Raw genomic sequence first — 22,385 nt, forward strand, 5'->3', positions numbered from 1 at the left:
TACAGACATAAGAAAAACGCCCCTTATTACTACGGGCTTTTATTACCTCACGTAAAACAACGCAGGACACAAATTTTTCGGATACACTGATGTTGTCTGCGCTGCGGCTGCGCGGGAGCGACATACAAACAGACTAAAACCGGCCGGCCGGGCCGAAAACGAACCCAACCCGGTATCGGAACCGAACGCCACGCGACACACGCTAAAATAGCACTACCACTGAAGCAAAAAGCTAAATTATCGGCCACAAATCAGGTTTCACGGGTCCGGGGCGTGTTTAGCGGTCAGTAGGGTCTCCACTGGTGGACTGGTGTCTCCTCTGGGCTCCTCCCCCCACCCTCCCGGTCCGGCGCGCGCCGCTACTCTGCCGGCCGGCGCCTGTCCGCGGCGGCGGCAGCGGTCCCCGGCCCGCCGCGCCCACTACAGCACTGACACAGGACACTCGCGCGGCGCGGACACCGCCCGGCGCGCGGCGCCGCGCCTCGCGTACACACACACACACACACTCGCAACCAGCGCGCGATTAGTTCAACAACACTCAGAAGACGGGGGAGCGTCGCAGCAGAGGGCGCCACCGCCGTCCCACCTGCCGGCGACAGCGCGATCGGCCCGCCCGCCGGCGCCGCCCGGCACAGCGCTCCGGCCACCCAACACAAAAGCCCGCCCAGCAAACCTAGATTAAAATTTTGGCAAACAGAGGTCAGTGTCCGTGTGTCTGTATCTCCGTGTGTTTCGCTCTCTCTCGCTCACTGCGTGCCTATACATCAGGGCCGCCGTTTGGGCCAACCTATCAACAGGATAGCAGTAAAATAACGACTCTGGTCTCTGTTCGCCCCGACTGCGGCGAGCCCCGGCGCGGCGGCGGCGGCGGTCTCAGCGCGGCCGGCGCCGCTGCCGCCAGACGGCCGACAGCGCGCGCCGCGGACGGAAGAGGCTCGGTTGTGTGCTGTGCTGGTGTGCGGGGCCGGCGCCGGCCGCCTCGGCGGTCGGTCATTGCGGCCCGGCGCCCGACTGCTTTTTGGTCACTATCGACACCACGTCCTCGACGTACTTCCGCCTGGAACGGGCGCGGCAGTGTCAGCAACAAATACAACCAACCATCGGCGCTCGATAAGATACACGACCAAAAAACGAGCAAACGTACAAACAAAGACTCATGGGCTCTCGATGCAAGGAAGCATTCGAAAGAAATTAATGCAGGGGCAATCGACAAGTGAGAAGCATAAAGTAGCCATTGCACACAGCAAAGTTAGCTGTATCGTCACAGACCTGCATAGTGCATATATCATAGATTCGATGTATTGATGCGTATTTTATTGATAAAAGGTAAAATATATCAGCTCAAGTCTTTGAGTGCTATGTTTAAAAACGCAAACCACCGATCAGACGAGCAAACCCATCCTGGAACATCCCCACCCTCCCTTTCCCCTACGCTTCCCAAAACAGCCATGACGTCCTGTACCCCAAGTCCCGAGGCACCCCGCTCAGTCTCACATGGAGGCCAGTCCGCCGCCGTCGGGCAGGTCTGCGATCTTCTTGCTGTCCAGGAAGGTCATCAGCTCGGGCATACTGACCCGCGGCCCGTCGTCCTCCTCGTCGTGAGCGTCCTTTTCGTCCTCGTCCGCCGGACGCGGCGGCACCGGCTCCACGGCGCGCAGGTACTCTGCAGGGGACGAACGGGGCAGGTCAGGGCAGGGTCAGAACGCGGCGGAACCTGCTCCAAGCTGCGCGCAGGTACTCTGAGGGGACGAACGGGACAGGTCAGGTCAGGTCAGGGCACGGCAGGGCAGCGGCGACACTGGCTCCACGGCGCACAGATACTCTGCAGGGGACGAACAGAGCAGATGCGGGCAGGGTAGGTAAGGCAGGGCAACGGCAGGGGCAGGTGAAGGCAGAGCGAAAGCTTGGCAGAGCACAATGATTGCAGGTGGGTACCCTGGATAATGCTAGGTCAGACCAGCGCACACATCGACAAGACAAAATCCGTGGGTAACAGATCAGGTCAGCCTCAGAACACAAGGGCACAACTAGTGGAGTACTGGCAGTGGAAGAGTGAAAAATCGACAGTGTGCAGCAAAGTCAGTCGTTTACATCAGCCGATGCACCAGTTCTGAATTTAGCCATAACAGCGTCATCCGTTGCCATGGTAACCTGGAGGCTCAACAAAGGCAGCAGACCGTCGCTACGGACAATTAACCAATAAATATCGAGAACGGCTAGCGTCTAACGACTGCTGACGTCATCAATCAAAGACGGCGTGTCGTCAGCTCACGTGATGGCGGCCAGCCGCTCGGATCCGTTGTTGCTTCTAGTGGCGCAATCGAGACCTCACTGCAAAACGCTGCCTAGGTATGCATCACAGGGCACGGGTATGACCCACGGAGGAGTCATCGGGTTGTATCCTGTTACTTCTTATCACACGCTCTCGGTCACGCTCGTCACACTTTGTCATTATTCGTGACAATCTTTGGAACACAGCGGAAACCACATCCCGGCTACGCTGATAAGATCCCATCCGGAACGCATTTATCTAACCATTCTGATATCGAGACAAATAAAGAGCAACATAGTGATGCATCGCTACAACTCACGGTCTGTCGGATAAGGGCAACAAATGTCTTCATTCGTCAGCCCGGTATCCATATTCTGAGGCGGGACCGCGAATGCGACCTATCTCCATGGCAGCAGCGCAGAGAACAGCGGTAGGTTGGTGACCTCACCTCCCCACACCGTGTCGCCCAGTTACAGTGGGGGCGATGAGGGGCACAGGGGGCACCCCGGGCCCGGGCCACGAGGGCACAACACTGGTGGGCCGGTTACGGACGTGATCGGACGGGTAAGCTATCAGAGCCGTGTCAATCAAATGGTCTGGAGTGAAGAGCTGTCATCAATGATCGACTATTACAAACACTAGACAGTGATATGAATAGGTCGCGACATTGATGCTGGTTTGCTTCGACATCATGGTTAATAGAGCACAAACAAATATTGAACACACGTCGAAAGGTCTGAGTTGTTGATCGGTTAAAACTAACATGACACAAGTATGATGAAATCAAATAAAATTAAGTCCAGCACTACTCAGGTTGGCAGTAAGCCTGCCATACTGTCACTTACGGTCTACGATATAACTTTCAGACCCACCCAAAGACAACACCCGAGGCTAGCGTTAAATAACCGTTTGGGTGCGATCCAAACTACTGCAATTTCTATACCGTTTTGTCTTTCAAAACAAGAGATATAAGAGCCAACATTTCGCACTGGTTAACAGGTGTTCCAAATTGCTGGTTTTGGCCACAGTTGGTCACTCGGACAAAAAGCATTATAGGTCTGACGTAAAGATAACTTTAACTGTCCCTAATGCTGAGTAAATGACGAAATATCATCCGCGGTCGGACTGAGAACTTTTCATCAACATCGCCAATCGCCCATAGTCTGGTGACTCAGCGTCGCGATTATCCAGCTCCTGGCAGACATCGCATCAACCGTTTGGCACGGAATAAACACATCTCGACGGTTTATTACCGGTTATTTATCCGGTTATGAGGCACGCCGAGACAAAGTACAGGTTCTTTTTACGAGTATCCGTCCACCAGAGTTCGGAACATAGGTGATTGGAGGGGGGGGGGGGGGGTCGGTCGAAGGAGTTCGAAACATAGGTGATTGGAGGGGGGAAGGGGACGGTAGAAGGAATTCGACTTCGAGGCTATCTTACCCTATTGCATCGTGATCATTGTTTAGCATGTGTTTCCATCTTAGCAAAATAGTTATCAGCCCTATTATTCGTCTAAAATTCCCCCTAAAAAAAAAAATAAAGACCCTGGCAGCAAAACACAACACAATTCCCTAAAAAAGGACGGACAGCATCAATACTCAACAAAACGACAAAACGGCCATACCATTTTAAAGCACACGTATTTTAACATCCACCCCAACGGCTATTGGCCACTGCCTAACATACGCTCCCGAGCCCGCCGGGCACTCCAAACCTTTATCAAACCTTCACACCACATCATCTGCGCTACCGATCCCCAAAAGACCCCCACCCCCTCCGCCCACCGAGGGCCCACATGACTAACCTTCCACGTGTTTGGCGACGCTTTGTTTCATGGCCTCCTCTCGGGCCGCGGCCGCGGGGTCCACCTTGGGCGCTCCGGGAAACACAATCACCACCGTGCTCATGTTATCCTTGCTCCCCTGTGGACAGGGAGAAAAAGGGAGGGAGGGAGAGAGAGAGAGAGAGAGAGAGAGAGAGAGAGAGAGAGGGAGAGAGAGAGAGAGAGAGAGAGAGAGAGAGAGAGAGAGAGAGAGAGAGGAGAGAGGAGAGAGAGAGAGAGAGAGGAGAGAGAGAGAGAGAGAGAGAGAGAGAGAGAGAGAGAGAGAGAGAGAGAGAGAGAGAGAGAGAGAGAGAGAGAGAGAGAGAGAGAGAGAGAGAGAGAGGGGGGGGGGGGAGACACAGGCGGAGTTTGAGTCAGAAAAGGCACGCTATGTTGTGTTGGCCGACAGTCGACACATGACTTATTGTGCCATCAGGTGGTCCATCATTCCTTCGCTGATGCTTATTGGAATTGTTGATACTTATTGATGAAACATACGTTGTTATGACGTCATTAATTTAACAGTCCTGCCGAGCATGTTATGGTTGTTATCGGTACAGCGGTTGAATAATTGACGCAATGGTGTGAAAATTGTTTCGTGCGCATGACTGGGCATTCTTTCATCAAAAAGTTGACGCGATTTGCTGTAGAGAGGGAGAAAAGTTTGGGTTATGAAAATAAAGCCGGAACTGAAAACTAGACATATACAAATAAATTGGCTGTGACAAGTGACAACTGATCAAGAAATGACAACGCTAAAAGCAACAATAGAAGGCGATGCACGTTACTAAGTTATAATATGGGCTATGGCAATAATAATATCATGGGATGCACGAATTTACCCTCGGCAATGATCTTGGCAAAATTGTTGGACTAACTCTCCCCACAGGGGAAAAATATATTAGATAAAATAACCATGAAAATTGAAAAGTAACAAGGATAAGGCCAATTCTTTCATTCTTTTTTTTGTGCGTCGTATTCAGGGCCTTTACACCTCTGCGTAAGTGAAATAATTGGATTCCTCTACATCCATTAGTGTGGCACAGGAGCGGCTTCCTCGGTGGGAAAGATAATAAGGTTTTTGAGTGCGTCGAGGCCTGTGAAGCCATTTTGGCCGAGCAGCGGGACAGTACCTCCTACACACGTACAAACTGACCTAGCCGGAGCAAGTATAATGAAAATTCAAAGGAACACGAGCGCAATATTGCCATGTCGTACTTGGTTCCTATCCAGACTTGTGACAGCTCAAGAAAAAAGTGAGCTCGCTCAGCTCAACTCCGTCTTATCCGCTCCCGCTCAGCTCCCGCTCAGTTTAACGCGGCTCAGCTCAGCTCACGTTCCGCTCAAACCGGCTGCGCTCCGCTCACGCTCAGCTCAGCTCAGCTCAGTTTCCGCTCAGCTCAGCTCAGCTCAGTTTCCGCTCAGCTCAGCTCAGCTCAGTTTCCGCTCAGCTCAGCTCAGCTCAGTTTCTGCTCAGCTCAGCTCAGCTGTTTCCGCTCAGCTCAGCTCAGTTTCCGCTCAGCTCAGCTCAGTTTCCGCTCAGCTCAGTTCAGTTTCCGCTCAGCTCAGTTTCCGCTCAGCTCAGCTCAGTTTCCGCTCAGCTCAGTTCAGCTCAGCTCAGTTTCCGCTCAGCTAAGCTCAGCTCAACTCAGTTCCCGTTCAGCTCAGCTCAGTTTCCGCTCAATTCAGCTCAGCTCAGTTTCCGCTCAGTTAAATTCAATGCCACCCATTGCCGAATGCCGAATGCCACCCATATCTCCGTAACGTGTCGGGGTCCGGCCAATGACGTCACGGCAATGCGTGTGCTGATTGGTCATGGACATCGAATCATCGGGACACAGGTCGGGACATCACGCCGCAGTGGATAAGGATGCCTACCAACCGAACGGCTTACAACGGTGCGAACGGGGTGCAATAGAGGAATGTAGCGATTTCCCGACCGATCGCTTCAGTTTGCGGTGTCGAACTACATGGCCTTTCACCTAGTGACGTCTTTGGTTTGTATATAATATTATTTCCAGTTTATCATGTTTCTAGTGTTTATAGTGTATCAATATTCAATGCACATTGCATTCGGTTTTATATTTTTATCCGTTCTCATCATCTTCCAGTGTACCTACTAGAACTGGATCTCAGCTCAGCTCAGCTAAATCAGCTCAGCTCAATCAGCTCAGCTCAGCTCGCTCAGCTCAGCTCAGCTCAGCTCGCTCAGCTCAGCTCAGCTCGCTCGGCTCAGCTCAGCTCGCTCAGCTCAGCTCAATCAGCTCTGAGGCCTCTTGCACCAAACTACCTACCTAGGTAAATTCCGATTTTACCTAAATTCTCTTGCACCAAACTACCTACCAAAAAACGCTACCGTGAAAATTTACCTAGAAATTCTACCGAGCGGCGTCGGAACTTACCAGTTGTTAAACTGCGACCGGCTGTTTTCCTCTTGCACCGAAAGCCGGAAAGAAGTACTCGCGGAGAAATTTTTGACGGTTTGACGGTAAACGCGGGCTTCCAAAATAACTAGCAAAACCTTAGGTAAAATGATTCAGTTAGTAACAATAGGCACAATACATGATAATCCACGGGTACTTTTATGTAAATTAGGCATTACAAAATGTTTAGACAATGATAAATCAATGTTTTACGAGTGAATAATAATATAATTGACCAAATGCTGCATGGGTTCACAGAGGTGCTTCTCCGTACCAAGGCGATAAACCTCCGTAGCAGAACAGCCAGGTTGAAGACTCACTCGTTGCCATGGAAACAAAGCTTATTTGTTTAAGTAATTTAATATCAAAATAACTTCTATCAGTATTTACGTAAATGAAAAATGATTTCATAATACCAAAATGTATATTAATAAAAACAATATCCATTTAATTGTTTTCTTTAGTTACTATTTGTTTGCGCCCACAAATAATTCGTCGCCAAACAGCCAATCAAAACAAATCCTAAAAACGCGAGCTGTCAAATTTACCTAGGTAGGTAGGTAGGATGGTGCAAGAGAAGGTACCGCCGTAGGTAGTTTTACTAGGTAGGTATTTTGCCGATTCTACCTAGCTAGGTATTTTGGTGCAAGAGGCCTCAGCTCAGCTCAATCAGCTCAGCTCAGCTCAGCTCAGCTCAATCAGCTCAGCTCAGCTCAATCAGCTCAGCTCAGCTCAGCTCAAGCTCATTCAGCTCAGCTCAGCTCAAGTTCATTCAGCTCAGCTCAGACAGCAGCTCAGCTCAATGCATTACTGAGCCGGCTCAGCTCACAGCTCAACAATTTGGCAAAATGTTGAGCCGGCTCATGAGCTGAGCTGATTTTTGAGCCGGCTCAACTGAGCTGATCACAAGTCTGTTCCTATCGATGTGAAGAAGCTGAATTTACGCGATATAAAAGCAGTTCGTGGTAACTGGTTAGGTAAGTTGGCGATAAGAAAAAGACAATCTAGCGTTATGAAATGTCCGTGATATGGCGATGAACTTGAGATGAGGAATGTTGAAAAACGCAGCACACAATGAATTATAAAACAACTCAGAACACGTTTCCTCACTAAATCTAAGGGAAGAGAAGACTAGACGTTACTCATGACGCCTGTCAATATGATTGAATGAATGGGTGAATGAATGAATCAATCAATCAATGGATCAATGAACGAATCAATAAATCAATCGATGAAACTTCTACTACGCACCCAAAGCCTATGGCCCTGCCGGACTGGGCTGTATAGGCCTCTGATGCCCCACAGAATCACTCACCTTATAGAAGCAGGTATCGAGGATCTGGTTCACCACCTCATCCAGTTTATCCGTCACCCTTAACCGGGAGCGCACGAACTGACACAAGTCTGTGTTATCGAATACATCCCAGACGCCGTCACAGGCCAGCACCAGAAACTCGTCATCGGCCTGCCTCTTCTCTACGTACACCTCCGGCTCAGGAGACACCAGCTGCTCGCACTGGCCCTTGCCGGAGACATTCTTGTAGTCGTAGTCGCCCAGCGCGCGGGACACGGCCAGAGAGCCGTTGACGCGCTGGATCATGACGTTGCCGCCGGCCTTTTCGATGCGCTCCTTCTCTCCGGGGTTGATGGGCTTGTGGTCGGTGGTGCTGAGCGCGATCTCTCCCCGGCGACACATGAGCGCGCGAGAGTCGCCGCAGTTGGCCACGAACACGTGAGTGGGTGAGACAAGCGCGCAGACGGCCGTCGAGCCCGACTTGTCCGTCTCGACGTCGGGTTCGGAGCGCATTCGCTCATCAAGCCGGAGGAAGCCGGAGACGAGTCCGGATCGGACCGACTCAGCCAGCGCAGTCTCGTCGCCGGCCAGCTGCCGCAGTGTCTCCGGAGACATCTGCTCACTCTGCAGGATGTGCGAGAGCAGCGTTTGCGAGCAGAACGCCGACACCTTGCTGCCGGCGTGGCCGTCGAACACGGCGAAGAAGGACCAGTCTCGCAGCTGTTCGCTGACGCCGCTGACCGCGCAGTGGGCGTCCTCCATCTCTGTGCGCCATCCCTGCTCGGAGGCCAGCGCGTACTGGAGACCGTTACCGGAGCCCGTCTCAGTGTGCTTCTCCGTGTTGGGCTTGTCCAGGAAGGCGCCCATGGCGGGGCCGAGGTGGCCGGGCGGCCGGTCGGGGGTGTCAGGTCAGCAGTGGCGGCTCAGGGGGCGGACCGGCACCGGTAGAGGGGACGGCAGCGGGCGGAGAGCGCCGGGGATGTCCGAGAGAAGGGCCGCCAGTCGGCTCGGTACGGGATCTGCAGATAAAGAACGAGACGGTCAAGAGAGCTGGAGCTCGAGATCACTGGGAAAGGAGCAACACATATCTGCTGACATAACCACCGGTAATCAATAACGACACATTTCACTGCACAATCGTGAGTGGAAACAAGAACGCGATTTCAACACTGCAAAGCACAAACTCACATGAAAACACTGGCTTGACATATCAAATAACTTTCATTACACTCTAGAAAACCACACCTCAAGCGACCGAAATCGTATCCTCACTTCTAAGCCAGATCTAGCCAGTAAGTACCGCGACAAGACCACTATGAGGCGCGCTACTGCCGCCACAGCGTAGCTGACACGTGGCCGATCTATCTTATCTCGATAGGGCGTCGTCACCGTCAGCACAGAACTGGCCCGGGCCGTGGCCGAGTCATTCGGTCATTGTCGATTGCTCTCTTCGCGTTCATAACGTTGTGAATTACACGTCAGCTCTCGGATAACCAGCTAGAGACCCGATCTACCAAATTCTTAGAATATGGCTGACCATTCTCGCTGCCAAGGTGTGGCCCATGGCAACTATCTGCCATTCATACGACCGATAAGATATCAGCGATCGACCGATCAGTCGGAAAAAAAAATCAAAGGAAGTGAGGGATTGCACAACTTTTTGTAACGTGGTATTCGTAGTCACTAGAGCACAGAACCAGTCGGGACAAAGATCGCTAGTACGTAATTGATCACATTGAGCGCTAGCAGCTGTATTGAAGTAAGTGTTCACGCCAAGATGATAAGGGAAGGTGGCGGCGCTGCCAAGGGTCGATAATTCATCGAAGCAGTGATGGACCGGTGGTGACGACAAACAAAAACACTTTGATAACGATTTCGATAGATAGCTAGTTTTCACGGATTATCGGCAGAAGCGAAACAAAACAAACAGAAAATAGCATCAGCCCAAAATTCATTCTAAAACTCTTGAGCACATGACAATGAAACATTCATCGATTTCCCAAAAGATGTGAATCCCGAACGCTGAAGCTAAGCTGCGGCCATACGGTTCGTGCCATAGAGCCAGCTTTTCTCGGAAGCCCCGGAAACCGCTCGGTCGGTCCGCCGGCACGGGACAGGGCTTTGTTACTCCGAGAACACGCAAAGCCGGCCAGACCGGCGGCATACCGGCGGCACAAAGCAGCGTCTCCGGCCGTCCTACGACCGCGACAGGACCTGTGAGGGCCCCGGCGGGAACCCCCGGCCATCTCATGCATAGATGACGTCAGACAGCTCTAGGCCGACCGCAGACTACAGGACAGATGACAGAATGGCGGTGTTTGGGGGTGGTATCGCTGTCCAGTGACTAGTGAGGCAGCGCAAAAATCACAGGATACGACGCTATCAGAGTCGAATGTTTTCGAGCAAGTCCGTGTGCTATACCTATAACAGTATTTCTTAATGCTGAAGGTAAAACCCTAGTTGAACAAATCCATTCATTTAAATTTTAAACTTGCAAAAAAGGCATTGAAGTAATACTTCTGCACAGAAAGTGCAAATATGTAAAGTGGGAAAGAACCCGATCTATTTACGCAAAAAATGCGGACGGATTGTGAGGTGCTGGCTGGTGTCTTTTACCCCTGCAAGAGGGCGATGTTTACTGCTTGCTCATCTCGTTGGATCCAGCATATCACATGGGAATGATCTGATACAATGGTTATTGAAAGGGAATTTCACCCAAGTCTCCCTCACTGTTAACTCGTAGACTACATACATACCTAGCGGAAATAGACTGGTTCAATGCTCCTCAAAACTACTACAAAACGACATGAAACAAAACACGACATACTTTGTGGATAATAGCAAGAAAAGTTTTATATAGCAAGCAATGGCTCATTTACGGGCTTCTCTTCCATAGCATGTCATCAGACGTCAGATCCAGGTTTACGGTCGCACTCGCGACTTGACCCGGCCGAACTTGTCGTGTTGCAAAGTAGTCGATAAGTTTGGACAAGTTCAATCGAGTTTTTTTTTGCCCAGGTCGATATCGTTTGTTCAGTAGCTCATTTGATAGGGCGGTTGATTTCTATAGGTTTAAGCCCAGCTTAGAGTCCCTCTGGCACCCAATATATACATTTTTTAAAATAAATTTAGTCTGAACATTTTGAATGGAAGGATTCACAAGGACAGAGCCCCGCTAAGCATAGCTTGTTTCGGTGAAGCGGTGACCCCGCCTTCTACCCTCCGATCGCGCAATTCCTGCTCTATGGCTGAATTTGGAGTCCAAAGTTTAACGTGCGAACATAGCTGCGCACGGCCGGTCCCCTCACTGACTTGAACCCAGACTGTTATAGCCGGGAGCGCGTGCTCCCACCACGCGGAGTCCAACGCTCTACCAACTGAGCTACAAGATATACGAGACTCCTGATGGGAATAGTCTGCAGTAAGGTGGGAGCAGCCACAGCACTTGAGGTTAGTCGAGTGAAATGCACCATGTCCTGCCATGAGGGTACATCTGTATCTATGGAAAACTTTATCTGATACCTAACCTAGAATTTCCTGACATGTCACTGGTTGGGACCCACTAACAAAAATCTGCTTAGCACAGACACTGACATTGTCAATCCACTTTTCAGAATGTTTCAGCTATAGCAGGAAAAAAGATGAATTGATGAATGCATTTTATCATTTGGCTAGGAGACATTGAAACTGCTAATAATTGCTCAGTAAGTTTAGCTCTGGTACCTACTACCTAGTGACCATACAATGCTGTAGGAAGTTATGAATGGTCATCTGTTTGAAACAATAAATAGTTGCTTGATCAAAATAATTCAACTTATATTTGAGCTATTTTCAGCTTTGCACACTTCATTAGACAATCCAGCACATGCACTCAAAGTGATGACAATGAATGGATAAATTTTCATGTACATTGACTTAAACAAGGCAAATGATAATACCATAGCTGCACTATACCAAGACTTCGAGGCCTGGAGGCAGCAGTTATAGCAGCTACTGTAGTGATAAAAAACTAACTATGGCCAAGGGCGGATCTAGGGGAACGTTTTGGGGGGGGTCACCAGTCGGCCGACATGCCAGGTCTGATGAATGAATTCTGACGACCGGGGGGGGGGGGGGGGGTAGGGAGCGAGTATGTCGAGATCAAATGACATTTGATCTTCGTCGTTTCTAAGATGAAGTTTTATCGTAAGTCACTTGGCTCAGTAGTTGTTAGTGAAACCCGTCGCCACGGATTTTTTACTGGGGGGGGGGACGGTGGGGGTGGATCGACCGACTTAAAAACCCAGAAGTAGATATAGTTACCTCACTTTTAGCCCAATGCATTACTAGCATACAGTCACGATCTCTCTTATTGACTTGTGTATGAATCGGCGGCGCGAAGCGCCGCAAAAATTTGCAAAAAAAGTTGTCAAAACACAGCTCTAAAACACAAATATTGCAACCCTTTTAGCATGCTAGTACAAGCCGGAGTTCCTTCACAGTACACATATGAATTCCGATTTAATTTGACACTGTTGGTGTTATTACAGTCACGATCTCTCTTATTGATTGGTGTACAAATCGGCGGCGCGAAGCGCCGAGAAAATTTGCAAAAGACTGTGTCAAAACACAGTTCCAAAACACAAATTTTACCACCCTTTTAGCATGGCAGTACAAGCCGGAATTCCTTCACAGTACATATATGAATTCTGATTCAATTTGACACGGTTGGTTTATGTAATTACAGTCACGATTTCGTATTGACCTGTACGTATGTACATGAATCGGCGGCGCGAAGCGCCGCGAAAAATTTGCAAAAACATTTGTCAAAACACAGAGGGGGCCTCCTCTCTACAGAGGACCACCGATCTCTACTGCGGGCCTCCTCTTTTCATCTCCTCTTTTCACAGGGCCTCTTAACTACAGAAGGCCTCCTCTCTACAGAGGGCTTCCTCTCTACTGAGGGTCTCTCCCTTTCAGAGGGCCTCCTTTACAGAGGGCCTCCTCTCTTCAAAGAGCCAGAGGACCTCATCTCTGCAAAGGGCCTCCTCTCTTCAGAGGGCCTCTTCTCTACAGAGAGCCTCCTTTCTTCAGAGAGCCTCCTCTCTACAGCGGGTCTCCTCTCTTCAGAGGGCCTTCTGCATTCAGGTGGTCTCCTTTCCACAGAGGGCCTCCTCTCTACACAGGGCCTCCTCTCTACATAGAGCCTTCTCTCTACAGATGGTCTCCTCTCTACAGAGGGCCTCCTCTCTAAAGGGGTCTCCTCTCTACTGAGGGCCTCCTTTCTACAGAGGGCCTCCTCTACAGAGGGCCTCCTACCTACTGAGGAGTCAGAGGGGCCCTAGCGGTCAGACACAGACACTATAGCGGTTATTCACTGGAGGCCCCAGGAAGTAAGAAGGGCCCTAGCTGTCAGGCTGGTCAGAGGGCCCTGAATGTCCTGACGTGATTTTTGGGATTCCCGTGAATTTCTTTCGCCTCCGACGTGATTTTGACCTGCCAGGGCCCAGGAGCACTAAAAATAAAACAAACAAAATAAGAATAATGGAAATAGGACATCACCAAAATTAAGTGGCCGAAATCCGTTGAGTTTTTAATTTTGCGTATAGGTAGGGGCACCACGAATTAAATTCATGACCATCCCCTTGGAGTTTTCCTGGATCATCCCCTGGTGCTCGCACGTTTGAGACAAAAACGAGTAAGATTCTGGCCTTCAATACGCCTTTTCACGCAACACGATCCAGAAAAACAAAGGTATTAGCTCAGAAGTGTTTGATAGGTGATTTTGAGTATGCAAGACGGCGTCTATAGCGCATTTAGGTCTTCGGCTTTTGGGGGGGGTCAAATGACCCTCTCAGACCTTTTGGGGGGGGTCATGACCCCGTGGACCCCCCCCAGGATCCGCCACTGACTATGGCCTACATATGACCTGTGGAACTCATTTTGAGGGTAATAATATGGAATAATGCAAAGTAGCATTTTGAACTCTAAATGCCTCTAGTTGTCAAAGTAAAATACTTCATTGGAGACTCTTGGTTCTCCAGACACTAAGGTGTATATTTTAAGTCAATCTTTAAATTCTGGCAGCAACTTATAATGTTAAACTGATGAAAGATTCTAGCTAGAGGTATTGTGCTGATAAATCAAACAATTTACTTAAGCTAGAGCAATAACCGAGATTCAAAGAGACTCGATGAGAACGGGTCCAAAAGGCCTCTGGCCTCCCAAAGTCCCGCCAACAGTAAGGTAAGGTAAGGTAAGGTAAGATTATGCATCAGCACTTGCACTTGACTGACAAATAAGCCCGACATTGAGATAATTTTAATGTTCAATCAGAAACAAATCACCTAATTTGGTTCATGTCTGAAAGAGAAAGTCAATTCAAATTGCATGTTTAGCCACAATACATGCACGCACCTACAAGCTGCGCCAATTACAAAGCCAGCCTGCGCAGTGCGCAGCACGACCAAGACGCACAACTCACAGCGCGCAAACTCAATTAAGGAAATATAGGCTAAGGCATCTACTCATGTTAATGTCATAATTTTATTTCTTGCAGGTATTTAAGCCAGATGATACATGTCTGTAAGAAATCCATTGAATTAGAATAGCGCATCAAAATTAACTCAAGGGAAAAAAGACCAAGCCAAAAACAACAAGCTGTTTCATTTCAGCAATTAAGGTAGGACAGGACTTAGAGACACTAGTTGAATATAATGCTTCACTCACCAGTTGACAAACAAAAATCCTCTTATCATTAAAATGAGATCTTATCATTGGCAACCGTAACACCAGCGTGCTCTTTTCTTCTGCCCCCAATGTAAACAATACGGACCAAGGCGAGATGCGCCATTTATTGTCGATCAAATTTCTTTCCATTATCAATACCCATGATCAGAAAATGCAACTGCTTTGGGCTTTGAATTATATGTATGTTGAGAATGAGCTTCAAAAGTTGCTTATCAAAACATTTATTACCGTTCGAATGAGTCCTATGCTCGTTATCCGACCCCTGTGCTTCAGCGCAGGCGCCTCGCCAATGACGTAAGATTTAGCCAATCAGAGGTGAGTAAGCAACTGGTCCTTTTCGATAGTTGAATAGTATGCTCGAAAATGAATGAATGCCGTTTTGATGCCGTTATCCTAAGGGGATAAGCTTGTCTATAAAGCGAAAAACTCAAGTGTTTAACTTGAAATGAAGTGAGCCTTCTAACAAAAATACCCCAATCGTTATTCACCGGAGCTTCTACTATTAGTCAGCCTGCTATGCCCTTTCTATCATGATAGATCATTGTATTGTTGCTCATTATTTCAAAATTTGAGTTTATATTCATTTCACTTAATTTGGGCGAAGAAATACCATAACTGTATCTGCCTACTTCAGGTTTAGCTCATTCCATTTTTGCAGATGTTGAAGTGTAAGGCAACTTTAAAATTAGCTGCGGGTTTCGATTATATATTGTCACAACTGCGTATTAGATGTATTTTCTGCATTCTTCCTTTCTAGTTTACCCCCATGCAAGACCCCCATGTTTTATTCTCTGACATCCCACTTTTTTGGGGATAATAACAGCCGCTCTCAAGGTAAATGAGTGTACCATCCAATTAAAATTAAACGCGCTCAATTTATCATTAAATACATTTTATGCTACAGGATAAGCTACTCAGCTTATTCATGTAATTTTCAGTAATGAAGAGTTTGTGAAGCTGAAGTCACTTTGAATTCTAAATCTGCCATTTATATGCATTTCAATGTTAATTTCTTTTTTTGTGTTAGAGTTAAATCTTGGGAGGAAATAACATTAGGGATTGATAACCCAGTCGCTCATGAAAGTTCTTAAAAAGGTTTATATAAGGCTGGTTGACACAAGCCAAAGAAACGAACTAGTGGAGGAGTCGAGTTTATGAATTGCTTCACTGAAATTAGTTAATCCTTGGACCTCTATGGACTTGTTAATTTCCTTTTGGTCAAAGTAAACTTAAAATATGTCTGTTGTATGAGCTTCCATAAGCAAGTTTTCAAGTAGGTGCATGGAGTTCATATTACAGGGCACAGCACGTTGTGTTAGCTGTGTTATGTAACACATGCTTGAGTTATGTATGTAGATGTTTGTAATATTCTGCACTAATATTTCCCTTGCATGTCCATTTTAACAGTGTCATTTATGTAATTTCACAGCACTGAGTGCCAGGGAGCTGCAGATTCACTGCAGCCATGGCAGGGAATCTAGCCAAGGCAATAGCATCTGGCTCCCTGAACCTCTCCAAGACCCTCCTCAATGGGAAGTCACCAGCCATTCTTGCCAGGTAAGGCTTAACAAAAACAAAAACATTGTATCAGAGATGTTTGTGTTTTGTTGTTGCCATGTGCATGACTTTCATAGCTGTACCTTTGGGGACTGGTTAAACATGCTCATATAACATAGAATTAAGGTTTAGTTCATGTAAGGGTATTTCATTTTGCACATTTTTACACCTAGCAGTTAGCAGTCTCTCATACATTATTGTCAACTGAATTTAACAGGAAAGGATCTTTTTATAAGTTCCCAAGCTTCTGACCAAATAAATCTCACCTGAGCTGATCTCTGACCTCTGAGGTCATTGGCTGACAGAAAGACAGACAGAACTTTATTCCAGACCATACTGATCCATTAAATGCTCTCATGCCATAAAACACACTTGCCTACACCAGCTAAAAACATTCACTAGAGCCTGCATGACTCATGAGTCATGTCAAGTCAGGTGACATCCATGTCTGCCCTGGTATACATCATTCCCAGCTTTGACCTGCTTGGCTGGTACCTCAAGTTACTCATGACTCAAGACTCTTGTTTTTTCACTCTCTTTTGGAAAGACACACTAGTTTAAAAAAAAAACTTGTAGTATTATTTGTGTGTTACTGAGAAGGGATGAATTTATCCTCAATTATAGCAAAAAGGACACAGCTAAGAAAGTTTCTGCCTGATTGGGCTCTCTTGGTTCTTTAAAAAATTGAAAACCTCTTCTTTACATTGTCTCAAATTTTAGATCCAAGAGGAAGATATTATTGTGATTTGTTTATAAATTACTTTCAATTTCAATTCTAGAGACCATCAGAGAAAAAAATCTCCTTTTCCTCGAGTGATGTCATACATTATCTTTTAATGTTTGTAGTGATAGGAGATTAATTAGTACTCAAGTTTGACTGTGGTGAAGTCTCGCGTCGAAATGTCACAGTTCACGTCGCTTCGTTTAGCTGTTGCCTGTTATCCTGTCGTGTTACCATCTCCACCTCCCCCTCCACCCCCCCCCCCCCCCGTACAGCCCGGTGCGCGGCGTCAAGCGCTGGTACCCAGACGTGTGACCCCCCCCCTCCACCCCCTCCCCCTCACAGCCCGGTGCGCGGCGCCAAGCGCTGGTACCCGGACGCCGCGTTCATGAAGCCGTTTGAGGGCACCGTCATCACCACCGGTGCAGAAGACGAGGTGGCCTGGCGCCGGCCCGACTTCAACCGGCACGTCTCGCCGGAGGTGAAGAAGATCCACATGATGCAGCTCAACTTCGGACCGCAGCACCCGGCGGCTCACGGCGTGCTGCGGCTGGTGCTGCAGCTCGAGGGAGAGGTCAGTGGCGGGACGGGAGAGGGAGAGGGCAGCAGGACAGGACACCAGGAGGGAGAGGTCAGTGGCGCTGGAGGGTCGAGGGGGAGAGGTTAGTGGCGCTGTAGATAGAGGGGGCAGAGGCGGTGGAGGGAGAGGTCAGTGAAGACTGGCGGGAGAGGTTGATACAAATCACTCAGTGGGGCTGAAGGGGTGAGTTCAGTAGCACTGAAGAGGTGGATCGGTGTGCATCGATGCTTAGGAGGCTGGGCAAACAAGTGACTAAGCCTTTTATTACTTCTCGGTGAAACGGCTCTGATAGATAAAGATGATTCGGTCGCAGAGTAACATTTTCTGTATACTTGTCAGTGGTCACATAAGAGTTTTGCTCCAAACAAGCAGGCAGTGACCGCGTTTACTCTCACTCGGTTCCGAAGTACGTAATCGAGGTGATGTACATTTCACATCCACAGCCGTGGCCCTATCGCTGACCTCCCTGTCTCCCTCTCCATCAGACCGTACTGCGCGCCGACCCTCACATCGGTCTGCTGCACCGCGGCACAGAGAAGCTCATCGAGTATAAGACGTACACGCAGGCGCTGCCCTACTTCGACCGGCTCGACTACGTCTCGATGATGTGTAACGAGCAGGCCTACTCGCTGGCCGTTGAGAAACTGCTCGGTATCGACGTGCCCGAACGTGCCAAGTGGATCCGCAGTGAGTGGGCGGGGTGGAACATCTGTTTTGGAGAGGCTGTGTTTTGAAAATGAGAGCGTGTGGAATGAATACAAATATTTTCCCGTAATCATTGATAGGTCTGTCGTTCGAATTTTCCATTTTACAGCGGTTACTTCTTGGCGGGTATAATGACGCGTGAGCGCTTTTGTACGCTTCTCATGATACTACACGAACGTTTGGCTTGCCTCGATTGGGTTAATTTCTAGTTCCTACAAACTATATTCGCTTGCAATTTTTATTAACGCTTACAAGCAAGACACTTCATTACTGGGGATATGGACGACGTGCCGTTGCTCGGTTGTCACTGCTAAGCGCTACGTTAACACTCCGCCCCCGCCCCTTCTAGCGATGTTCGCCGAGATCACGCGTCTGCTGAACCACATCATGGGCATCTGCACTCACATCCTTGACATCGGCGCGCTGTCGCCCTTCTTCTGGATGTTCGAGGAGCGCGAGAAGATGATGGAGTTCTACGAACGCGTCTCTGGAGCGCGTATGCACGCGGCCTACATCCGACCGGGCGGTGTGTCGCAGGTAAGGACGGTGGAACGACGGGGTTTTATGCATGGGCGGCTAATATCGTAGGTCCTGGGACGGCTGTATAGGGTCGAGGGATGAGGACATCTGGCCGGTCAATTAGTGGCTCGGAGTGGCTTGGGCTGGTATGGTACCGCTGGACCAAGTGTATAAAGCCTGACGATTCAAGATAAAAAGCTGTATTGCTATTTTGGGATGAGCGTGGTTTTTAATCAGTCAAAGTGGGCGTGCTTCGAGTGGCCCAGGGCGAGCGGGGTGATAGTACCACTCCTCCGTCGTTTGTACTTCTTTTACATTATCTAATTTCCACGCTTTTCATGGGCCTACTCACGCAGCCATACCGACATCAGACTGAGACAATCAATCTGCTCCCACTTCTTTCCTCTGATCTAACGTCCTTCCGTTTCGTCATCAGGACATTCCGATCGGCCTGCTTGACGACATCCACGACTTCCTCTCCAAGTTCAACGAGCGCATCGACGAGCTGGAGGACGTGGTGACCAACAACCGTCTGTGGGTGCAGCGCACCGTCGGTATCGGCACCGTCACCGCCGAGGACGCGCTCAACTGGGGATTCAGGTCAGTCACAGGTCGGGCACCGGGGTCTTGGGGGATGGTTACGGAATGGGTTATGTCACGTGGTCACGAAGTTGATGAGGCCTGGATACGAACAAAAGAATGGATGGAGAAACGGATGCATGTGTGTCTGTGGTGTATGTAAACCTGGACGACCGAATGAATGAATGAATGAATGAATGAATGAATGAATGAATGAATGGATGGATGGATGGATGGATGAATGAATGAATGAATGAACGAGTGAATGAATGAATGAATGATGAATGAATCAATTAATAAATGAATGAATGAATGAATGAATGAATGAATGAATGAATGAATCAATGAATGAAATTTATGGATAAAAAAAAACGAATATAACGCCTATGAGTCATTGCCAGTAAAACTACGACTGTATGTCAACCGTCCGGGTCTCCCCTCTCGCTCTCGTGCTGACCATCTCGTCTCCCCACGTTTCCAGCGGAGTGATGCTGCGAGGCTCCGGCATCGAGTGGGACCTGCGCAAGTCGCAGCCGTACGACGCCTACGACAAGGTCGACTTCGACATCCCCATCGGCATCAACGGCGACACTTACGACAGGTGGGCACGGCTTGTCATAGGGGAAGGGGATGCCGCTCTTTGAATACGAGTACATGTATGAGAGACGTAGCATATTGTAAAGGGGAGGGCCAGTCTGTATGGTCTTGAGGCTCGCCATGTTGTTTGTTCCTCCGCCGCCGAACACACCGACTGTGTCTTGTGGTTACTTCTGCCCCCTTAATGTTCTAACTATTTTGCCTGACGTTAACCCATCTGGCCGACTTTGACCCTCCCGTCTGACCCTGATCCGCCCTGTAACCCGCCAGGTACCTGTGTCGCCTGGAGGAGATGCGTCAGTCGGTGCGTATCATCGAGCAGTGTCTGAACAAGATGCCGCCGGGCGAGATCAAGGTCGACGACCACAAGGTGGTGCCGCCCAGCCGGGCCGAGATGAAGGTACGCCTACCGGTCACATCGTACAAAATCGTAGAGTTCAATGATTAAATCATACAATTATATACCATGCAACGTTTGTGACGGAAACAAAACCCTAACTAGTTACACCTATGGCCAGTGCTGCAGTGCAGTTTGAGCCAAGTACGAGCGTACTTTACCCTGAACACACCCTCACCGCCTCCCCCACGCCCTGCTTGTTCCGCCAGGAGTCGATGGAGGCGCTGATCCACCACTTCAAGCTGTACACGCAGGGCTACTCGGTACCCCCGGGCGCCACCTACACGGCCGTCGAGGCGCCCAAGGGAGAGTTCGGCGTGTACCTGGTGTCGGACGGCACCAACAAACCCTACAGGTGAGACGGTGGTGACACACGAGCGGCAGTGCAGTGGGTGTTCTGATAAATTGGTTTCACCGTGCTCTGACCGATATCCAAAGTTCGGATTTAGGTACCAATGTTTTGCGTTTTTCTGTGAGTGGAACGTGTTTTGTCGTCAGTTTGGTTATGCTATGCCTTATGTTCTTTATTGATGCGTCAGATTATCATGTGGTCATCGATTTCGTCAGCCGATCAAATTTGTGCATGATTGGCAAAATCACATACTCTGTCTCATAACAAGCTAGCCGTCTTTACAGCTCGATATTTACGTTGCACATTTTCTGTCGCCAGGTGTAAGATCAAGGCGCCCGGCTTCGTCCACCTGTCCGCCATGGATCACATCGGCAAGAACCACATGCTGGCCGACATCGTAGCCATCATCGGTGAGTCGCCGACGCTCGCATTGAATCAATCCTTTTCACAGTCGCCAGATCGCCGAATTTTCGCTACTTTCCATCATGCGTCATGAATTCATTTCTCTGATTTGATAATGTTAAGAAGTGCAAAAAGTCAATGCCTTCTGGTATTGTGTTATTGCGATGCTCTTTATTGTGTATAACTCTGTTTAATCTGTTCGGCAGGAACCCTGGACGTGGTGTTCGGTGAGGTGGACCGCTGAGGAGGGTCGGCCCCATGAGCTGTACATGTATACGGCCCAGTAGACGGGTGATGTGTGACGACAAGAGGGCAGAAGGGCGCGCATTCGCGTCTCGAGGGCCGGCCGGTGCCAGCTGTACAGAGTGGGCACCGCCGCTGCCGCGAGAGACTTTTGTCTGTGTCTGCCTCCGATCGTGTGGGAATAAACTATGGACGGATCGGTATTACTGTTGTGTTTAATGCGTGGTTCACACCGGATCCGTAATGACCGTTACGTTCCGTAATGAATACGGTGGCGATTAAAAAATATCTCGAAAGTGGAGGGCACAATGCAACGCGCATGCGTAGTTCGATTTTTTGACGCCGTAACGCCGTAATGGTTACGGATTCGGTGTGCACCGGGAATTGCCATCGCTGAGCGTCACCGTTCGAGTCAAGTGCGCCAAAGCACTATTTTGTTTATAGGCAAGCGGAAAATGGGCTAAAGCCAAGAGCTGTTTTTAATATCAGAGCGCCAGAATGTAAACTTGTTTTACTCTCTTCCTTTTAATTTGTTAATTTCACTCTGACATAGCGGTCTGCAATTGTATCGAGTCATATCATTGTTAATTAAACGCCGGTGGGCAGAACACTGGACGGAGATTCTTGCACTATTTCTTGCATTACAAGAGGGCATGTCTATGACCGTCAACGCTGAAGTTTATTTCTTACATTATTTGCTATTCGTGGGTGATGGGAATACTAGCGGACGCCAGAATCTGTATCGTATACCCTCTGCTCGATTGGCTTGCCAAGAGGCAATGTGGATTCAAACGTCTGCAAATATCTACAAGTCCAAGCATCAAATTTAGCAAGTAGCAGGGACAATATGGCCGGTGAACTTTGCTCAGAACTCCATGAAACTCAGAACTCAGAACTCAGAACTCCACATACAAGATACAAAGTAAGCCGTGAGCGTTACACGCTGAGGGCATGCTCACAAGAAATAATAATTATTGGCAGGTTGATTCGAGCTAAGGTAAACGGGTCCGCACGTGCGCACGAGCAGACCGCTGCCCTCGTCGACATTTGGAAGCTCCATAGCTGCTCGGCGATACCTTGGCTTAACCTACCAAAGATGCAATCCCAAGCAATCGGAAAATGTCATTAAAAAGTGTCAGCACGCGCACGTGTGCAGACCAATACGCTCGCTGACCTGTGAGGTCTACTAA

General features: G+C 48.9%; 2 protein-coding genes across 6 annotated transcripts; one reads left to right on the plus strand and one right to left on the minus strand.

Annotated features, from left to right (window-relative positions):
- Positions 1-23: 23 nt before the first annotated feature.
- On the minus strand, positions 24-14,861 carry LOC122366660 (protein phosphatase 1B-like). 4 transcript variants are annotated; one of them, XM_043339149.1, is made up of 5 exons: positions 14,772-14,861; positions 7,836-8,833; positions 4,080-4,197; positions 1,495-1,663; positions 24-1,057 (listed from the first exon to the last, which is right to left on the minus strand). In XM_043339149.1, the coding sequence occupies exons 2-5, from the start codon at positions 8,679-8,681 to the stop codon at positions 991-993; spliced, it is 1,200 nt and encodes a 399-aa protein (XP_043195084.1). In that variant the 5' UTR covers positions 8,682-8,833; positions 14,772-14,861; the 3' UTR covers positions 24-990. The 4 variants fall into 4 exon arrangements, with proteins under 4 accessions (XP_043195084.1, XP_043195083.1, XP_043195087.1 ...); XM_043339148.1 differs by lacking the exon at positions 14,772-14,861 and adding an exon at positions 14,523-14,620; XM_043339152.1 differs by lacking the exon at positions 14,772-14,861 and adding an exon at positions 9,087-9,163.
- Positions 14,766-21,398, plus strand: LOC122366659 (NADH-ubiquinone oxidoreductase 49 kDa subunit-like). 2 transcript variants are annotated; one of them, XM_043339147.1, is made up of 11 exons: positions 14,766-14,858; positions 15,973-16,100; positions 17,167-17,395; positions 17,887-18,088; positions 18,456-18,643; positions 19,062-19,225; positions 19,686-19,805; positions 20,072-20,201; positions 20,408-20,553; positions 20,869-20,960; positions 21,159-21,398. In XM_043339147.1, the coding sequence occupies exons 2-11, from the start codon at positions 16,009-16,011 to the stop codon at positions 21,194-21,196; spliced, it is 1,401 nt and encodes a 466-aa protein (XP_043195082.1). In that variant the 5' UTR covers positions 14,766-14,858; positions 15,973-16,008; the 3' UTR covers positions 21,197-21,398. The 2 variants fall into 2 exon arrangements, with proteins under 2 accessions (XP_043195082.1, XP_043195081.1); XM_043339146.1 differs by lacking the exon at positions 14,766-14,858 and adding an exon at positions 15,222-15,377.
- The last annotated feature ends 987 nt before the right edge of the window (positions 21,399-22,385 follow it).

Source organism: Amphibalanus amphitrite, unplaced genomic scaffold (assembly GCF_019059575.1).
Source record: "Amphibalanus amphitrite isolate SeventyFive unplaced genomic scaffold, NRLGWU_Aamphi_draft 000822F_arrow, whole genome shotgun sequence".
NCBI lineage: Eukaryota > Metazoa > Arthropoda > Thecostraca > Balanomorpha > Balanidae > Amphibalanus > Amphibalanus amphitrite.

What these genes read in the sequence shown, in the direction of transcription:
- LOC122366660 (XM_043339149.1), bottom strand. Translation starts at nt 8,681, where the DNA reads ATGGGCGCCTTCCTGGACAAGCCCAACACGGAGAAGCACACTGAGACG. An exon ending in TCGATACCTGCTTCTATAAG is followed by an intron (nt 4,198 to 7,835) that starts GTGAGTGATTCT and finishes CCCTGTCCACAG; the next exon opens with GGGAGCAAGGATAACATGAG. An exon ending in GGCGGCGGACTGGCCTCCAT is followed by an intron (nt 1,058 to 1,494) that starts GTGAGACTGAGC and finishes CGCCCGTTCCAG; the next exon opens with GCGGAAGTACGTCGAGGACG.
- LOC122366659 (XM_043339147.1), top strand. Translation starts at nt 16,009, where the DNA reads ATGGCAGGGAATCTAGCCAAGGCAATAGCATCTGGCTCCCTGAACCTC. An exon ending in GACCGGGCGGTGTGTCGCAG is followed by an intron (nt 18,644 to 19,061) that starts GTAAGGACGGTG and finishes TTTCGTCATCAG; the next exon opens with GACATTCCGATCGGCCTGCT. An exon ending in GCGCTCAACTGGGGATTCAG is followed by an intron (nt 19,226 to 19,685) that starts GTCAGTCACAGG and finishes CCACGTTTCCAG; the next exon opens with CGGAGTGATGCTGCGAGGCT.